Source organism: Oreochromis aureus, linkage group 16 (assembly GCF_013358895.1).
Source record: "Oreochromis aureus strain Israel breed Guangdong linkage group 16, ZZ_aureus, whole genome shotgun sequence".
NCBI classification, from domain to species: domain Eukaryota; kingdom Metazoa; phylum Chordata; class Actinopteri; order Cichliformes; family Cichlidae; genus Oreochromis; species Oreochromis aureus.
In genome coordinates, this window is record NC_052957.1 from 28,462,128 (window position 1) to 28,469,006 (window position 6,879).

Genomic DNA, 6,879 nt, shown 5'->3' on the forward strand with positions numbered 1-6,879 from the left:
GCCTGGGAGAGAGTAGGTAACAGGGGACCATCTTCTAGTGGAAAGTTACTGAAACACTGTTGTTTAGACTAGACAGGGACCAGCAGAGTGATTGTTTGATTTTAACTGATTGTTTATTCTGAGAAAAAACAGGAATGGGTTATTACACTGTTTTATGATGCATTATACTGCCGATTTATAAGAAATACTGTTTGCAGATAATCATGGCCTTATTTCTCTGATTAGGGAGAACAGAACATATTGAACAGGAAGCCAAGGTCATAACTTAGGCTCACTGAGAGAGAAAGAATGTCATTGCTTAGTTTGGAGGGGGGCGAAGCTATAGGAATGTGAGAAACGGTCAGACACTTCGAGATTTTGCCGGACACCCTCCCGTGCACATCTCCTGTCCGGACGTTTGTGTTTGTATGGAATAAAGAGAATTGTATTGATTAAAGTGATTGTTGATTGAGCATTAAACACCGAGTGTTGTTCTTCCTTCAGCCCGAAGATCAAAGAATTGGGGTTATTTAACCCCACCCAGCAGTATACATAGTACTTTAACCTCCTAGGACCTGGCGTCCACATCACATTTTGGGTTGCCCACACCAAAATACTTAATTTTTCTCTACAAGGGCCTGATATCCACTAACGAGGACGTTATACTGCCACTGTTCTATCAAAATTTAAAACGAATGTCCTCATATGTGGATCTCATTTTTCTCAGAAACAAAAATGAGGTAAAAAAAAAAAAATTGGTAATTTTTTGTTTTTACATTCATCAGGTCCTAATCAACCCATATCGCAAAGAAAAATTAAAAATGCATGCCATGAAAGAGTTCGGGTCTTAGGAGGTTAAGTATACTTAGTATACTTTAAGGTGCAATAAAAAACAAACTTATGACAAACTACAGGATTACAGGCAACATTTTATAAAGTATTGTTGATAAAACTGCATGGTTCTGTCACGGTGAGTGAGATGAGCCGTGTGGAAGTAATAAAGGAGGATCCAAACGCAGGCACTTGTAAAGGTGTGAAGGTGGTTTATTAAACACAAAATAAAAATGGACAAATTGCGAACGGAGAAAGAACTAAACTATACTGGGAACAACTAACTACTGAACACAAACCAGAACACGAACCTGAACATGAAGGAGGATAAACGACGGTATATGATGGTGACAGCAGGGAGAACACACGAATGGAACATGGTAGAAACACAGACGGACCAGGGACTACTACAACAGAAGACACGACTTAAATACACTCAGAGAAACACAGGGAGATTAGACACAGGTGGGGGACACAGCTGGGAGTAATTAACGAGGGAGGTAAAACATAGAATTCAAATAATAACCAACAAATCACAAAGGTAACAAAACAATCATCCAAGAATAAACCAAAACATAATAAACTCAGAATGCTGGGTCGAACCGACCCAGAACCGTGACAGGTTCCCTGGGTTTATTGTATCTTTCATACACATTGCATTATTTTTTCAAGTGCAAAGAAAGATTAAAAGAATGTTCACCCATGTAAGTTTAATCCTACACCTTTCTAACAGTCTCTTAAAGTTGTTAATATAGTAGCTTCAAAAAGCTGCACAAACCTGTTTGCCTCATGTGCTAGTTTTATTTAACTACTCTTGTTTGCTTACTAGTTATATGGTTATAGTTAAACTGGAATCAGAGTTTCCAAAAACTGCACTTTTTGTAATGATGTTACAGTTTGTAACAGATGATATAAGGACTAAAGATGAAGGACTAAAGATGAAGGGAATTTCTAAACACCTCAAAACACTGCTCAGTTAATCGAAAGTAAACCAATTTATTCATTTATATTCTTTTTCTATAACTCATTTTTCTAGTCTATGTACTGTGCTCTCGGGGTACGTGGCACCATGTACCACATAAAATCGGTTCAAGGTCAGTATGCACAGCCAGAATTCATACATAAGGCGCACTGTTGATTTTTGAGAAAATTAGAGGATTTTAAATGCGCCTTTATAGTCAGAAAAATACAGTAATGTAATGGTCTTGTAACAGGTATCATTCAGAAAGGATTAAATTGACTGTAGATCGTGCAAAATACAGCAGCCAGACATCTTCTAAAAACTAAGAAAAATTAACATAATGCATTATGTTTAGAATTGATTTTAAGGTAATTGATTTTTACTAATTACCTGTCTTTCATGGCCTGGGCTCAGAATATATACTAGAAGCCAACAAGCACTTTGGTTTTGGAAAGTTATAATAATAATAATAATGATAATTTATTATTATAACTTTATTATTATTTTACCTACACTGCTAAGTCTACACACCTCTGTATGAGGTATGATGTATGATGATACATCATACAGACATAAATGTCAACTGATAAAGTTTGGTGAAGTTGTTTACATGTTCTTGAAGAACCTAATGAGTCCCATTGAGAATGGAAGATTTTATGATAAAACAAAGCCACAGAGCCAATTACTTCTTAGTTCGGTGCTGGAAAAGTATTACTACAATATATTAAGACTTGTCTTTTCATTTGTTTTTAATAAATACCATTTATGTCATCTAGTTGTATAGTAAATAACATTTTGTTCATTCAATGGATGTCAAATTAAATGTAACATTGTTAACTCTTGGTGGGTTTGCAGAATTGCACAAATACAGATATCTTTATTTTGTTGTCATATTTACACTTTATATTCTGATACTCTGCTGTAATTCCACTATAGTGTGCCTTATTTGCTCGCACAAAAACCTTCATGAGCCGATGTACATTTTTATTGCAGCTTTGTTAATCAACTCTGTTCTTTACAGCATGATTATCTATCCAAAGCTCTTATCTGATGTTTTGTCTCAAAAACAGATGATATCATATCCACTTTGTCTTTTCCAAGGTTTATCATATTACACCTCGGTTGGTTCAGAGTTTTTACTGTTGGCAGCAATGGCATATGACAGGTATGTGTCTATATGCAAACCCCTGCAATATCCAGTTATTATGAATAGAATAACTATATATGTCTGTCTGATTTTAGCTTGGCTTATACCTGCTTTTGAAGCCTTGATGTTAGGTGTGTTGTATTCTAATGTAAAACTCTGTAGTTTTACTCTGACAGGAATTTTTTGTAACAATTCAGTTCACAAGCTTCAGTGTGTGCCGTCAGTTGCAATATCTATATATGGTGTGGTCATGTTTATAAATATTGCCCTTCTACCAATGCTTTTCATACTTTTTACATACATAAAGATTCTTAAACTATCTTACCAAAGGTGTAGAGATGTGAGAAAAAAAGCTCTAAAGACATGTTTACCCCACTTGCTGGTTTTAATTAACTTTTCTTGTTTTATTTTCTTTGATATAATTATAGTTAGACTGGAAACTGACTTATCAAAAACTCTTCGTTTGATATTGACCTTTGAGTTGATTTTATTCCATCCTCTTTTAAATCCAATTATATATGGACTCAAAATGAATGAAATTTCTAAACATCTCAAGATATTGTTATGTCTAGTTAAATAACACTGAAATGACTGCACTATTATTTATGGCATTTATGTAAGTGTTCATGTCTATTCTGTTATTGTTGACATATGTAATGGTCATAAAGCAAAGATATTTAACTTTTTAGACTGATGCTGGTAATATTTAAAGTCTAAACATGTCTGCATTTCATGTTTTTCCTTCTTTTCCATTTATCACAGATTATCAATCGCTGTTATGAAAATGATTTAGTAAAAAGAGTCAAATTCCGCTGGCCTTTTGTGTGTGTGTGTGTGTGTGTGTGTGTGTGTGTGTGTGTGTGTTGTGTGTGTGTGTGTGTGTGTGTGTGTGTGTGTGTGTGTGTGTGTGTGTGTGTACAGGTTCTTATTATATTTGTGGGGACCAAAATCTGAAATTTACTACACTGGTGGGGACCTGGATTTTGGTCCCCACGAGGGTAAAGGCATTTTCACAGTCAAAATGTGTTTTCAGTGTCAGGGTTAATATTGGGTTATGGTCAGGTTAGAGGCATGCTAGGTCTTATATAGTCACAGTTGTGAGTCAGGTGCACTGGCCAACAGCCGTCTGGTCACTGTCGCCTCTCCCTCACCTCTTATGTCACATAAGTTCACCCTTTAGAGTTAGAGATTCATTCAAAGAAAGTCATTTTAATCGACATTCAACACATCAGATGCTTGGTTCCAAGCCTGGAGATCCATATACTCTCCTGCCTCTTCCTCTGGCCCTCCCTTTTCCAGAAGTCCTCAACCAGAACATGGTATATTATTTAATCTGGAGACTTCCCAGGTACCACTAAAGGGAGCCCAAGTACCACCAGTGGTACGCTTACCACAGTTTGCGAATCATTGGGTTAGGGTAAGTCCCGAGGGAAAGCATTATGTCAATGAGATGTCTCCACGAGGACAGCAAACCAGACTGTCAGGTGTGAGTGTATCAAGCAAGTGACTTCCTTGATAGAGAACAGGTATTGTTCATTCTCTGATTTAATGTAAATGTGAGTGATAGAAAACTGATTAAATTCCAGAAATTATGGCATATTTCATAATTTGATTATTTACTGGTTTATATAAAAGAAAATGTAATAGCAGGCCCACATTTGGGGTTTGAATGAGTCATAAGAAATACAGTCAAAAGTTCAAATTTAATAAAATGACAGGTTATTGTACAATGTATAGTAATCTTTTGTTCATTTATATGTGTGTAAAACATATGGTGAACAAGAACTGGATAACTAGGGTGAATGAACAGAAACTGGGATTTGTTTTAACAGTTCATATTGATTTCAATTCAATTTTATTTAAACAAATCCCAACAACAGTTGCCTCAGTATGCAGAGAGAAACCCAACAATCATATGACCCGCTGTGAGTGAGCACTTTGGCGACAGTGGGAAGGAAAAATCCATTTAACAGGACGCAACCTCCAGCAAAACTAGGCGCAGAGAGGTGCGGCCATCTGTTGCGACCAGTTGGGGTGAGAGAAGGAAAGACAGGTCAAAAGCCATGCTGCGAAAGAGAGCCAGAGATTAATAACAAGTAATGATTCAATGCAGAGAGGTCGATTAACACACAGTGAGTGAAAAAGTGACTGAAGAAGAAATACTCAATGCATCATCGCCCAGCAGCCTACACCTATTGCAGCATAACCAAGGGATCAGGGACACCAGATCCATCCCTACCTATATGCTTTAGCATAAAGGAAAGCTTTAAGCCTAATCTTAAAAGTTGAGATAATGTCTGTCCTCAAATCCAAACTGGAAGCTGGTTCCATAGAAGAGGAGCATGAAAACTGAAGGCTCTGCCTCCCATTCTACTTTAAAATACTCTAGGAAAACAAGTAAGCCTGCAGTGCGAGAGCGAAGTGCTCTAATGGGGTGATATGGTACTATAACGTCATGAAGATACGATGGGAACTAACAGGAAGCCAATGGAGGGAAGGCAACATAAGAGAAATATGCACTCTCTTTCTAGTCCCTGTCAGTACTCAATCAGATTGGACTGAGTACGAAGAGAGGGAAGGTAGTCAGAACTGAGGGATCGAACTACCAGAAGGCAACATTGCAAGCATCGAGGACAGCCACAAGTACCTGGGAGGCAATGGGAACTATAAAGAGGCCACTCGGAAAGCTGCAACCACTAAGTACCTGCAGAGGTTCAGGCAAATCCTGAGAAGTCCACTGAATGGTAAGAACAAGATCTGGGCTATAAGCACCTCGCCCTGCCTGGGATCAGGTACCCTGCTGGCATAAAAGGCTGGCAAAGGAGGAGATAGAAGCCAGTGACATTAAGACAAGAAGGCTCCTGACCATGCATTATCATAGTCCAAGATGAGACAACATACATCCACGAATACATCAGGAAAATGGCCCCAACAGACCGTGTGCTTAGTGAATACCTCAGGCAGCAGAAACTCAGAAGTTGCCTGAAGTGCCTCAATTCTATGCTTTATATATTAACTAAAGTGTTATAAAGTCATATAGTGTAGTATTAAGTGGACATGGCCCTGAATAATAAAGGTTCTTACAGCGTGTAACTCTTAGAAGTAAGTTTGCAGGAGATTCTCACCCTAGAGATAGCGGGAAACACCCAGAGAAGTAGGGCAAGGTCGCAGCCTCGCCGGAGCTGAGAAGACATGTTCGAGCTAATAGACAATAACCTCTGAGTAAGGAATGCAACGTGACTACTGAATGCTTGTGTAACACTGTTGTTTAGACTAGAGTGGGACAGGCTGGGGTCTACGACACCAGGCAAGACTGGTGATGAGATGAGACAATCCAGCACATAACAGCAGAGTGCAAGATGCTAGCTGGCAGGGCATACACAAAACGCCATAACCATGTGGCCGGCATAGTATACATGAGCATTTGTGCGTTCTGGAAGTCCCGAGGTCAAAATGGGATACATCCCCCAAGGTAGTTGAGAATGACCAAGCTAAGATCTTGTGGGCCTTCCAAATAAAGATAGACAACCAAGCAAAACAACCAGACACTGTAGTGATGGACAAGCAAAGGAAGTTGACCGTAGTGACAGATGTAGCTATATTAGCTGATAATAACATCGGGAACATGAAGGAACATGATAAGCTTGAGACGTATCAAAGGCTAAGAGGGGAGTAGACTTGTAGTCAAGACCGCCTAATCCGAGACCAAGACAAGACCAAGACCAAGACCAAGTTGAGACGAGACCAAGACCGAGACAAAAAAAGTCTTTAAACTGCACCCAGATGCTGCTTCGTTTACGGGTGTCAGGCATATTTATGTGTTTTTACATTCGCACAGCCCTCCTCACCGCTGTCTACTGTCTCACTGACTTACTGAGAGGACAGACGGATGCTCCACTTGACTGTTGCGTCTCTCACCCTCTCTGTTTCTCACATAATGATATTATCCTATATCCTCGCA

At 38.8% G+C, this 6,879-nt stretch overlaps 1 protein-coding gene across 1 annotated transcript; it reads left to right on the forward strand.

The window, feature by feature from the left end:
- Positions 1–2,577: 2,577 nt before the first annotated feature.
- LOC120433489 (olfactory receptor 6N2-like) lies at positions 2,578–3,498 on the forward strand. Its single transcript, XM_039599768.1, has one exon. The coding sequence runs from the start codon at positions 2,578–2,580 to the stop codon at positions 3,496–3,498; it is 921 nt and encodes a 306-aa protein (XP_039455702.1).
- The last annotated feature ends 3,381 nt before the right edge of the window (positions 3,499–6,879 follow it).

What these genes read in the sequence shown, in the direction of transcription:
- LOC120433489 (XM_039599768.1), top strand. Translation starts at nt 2,578, where the DNA reads ATGGATGTCAAATTAAATGTAACATTGTTAACTCTTGGTGGGTTTGCA.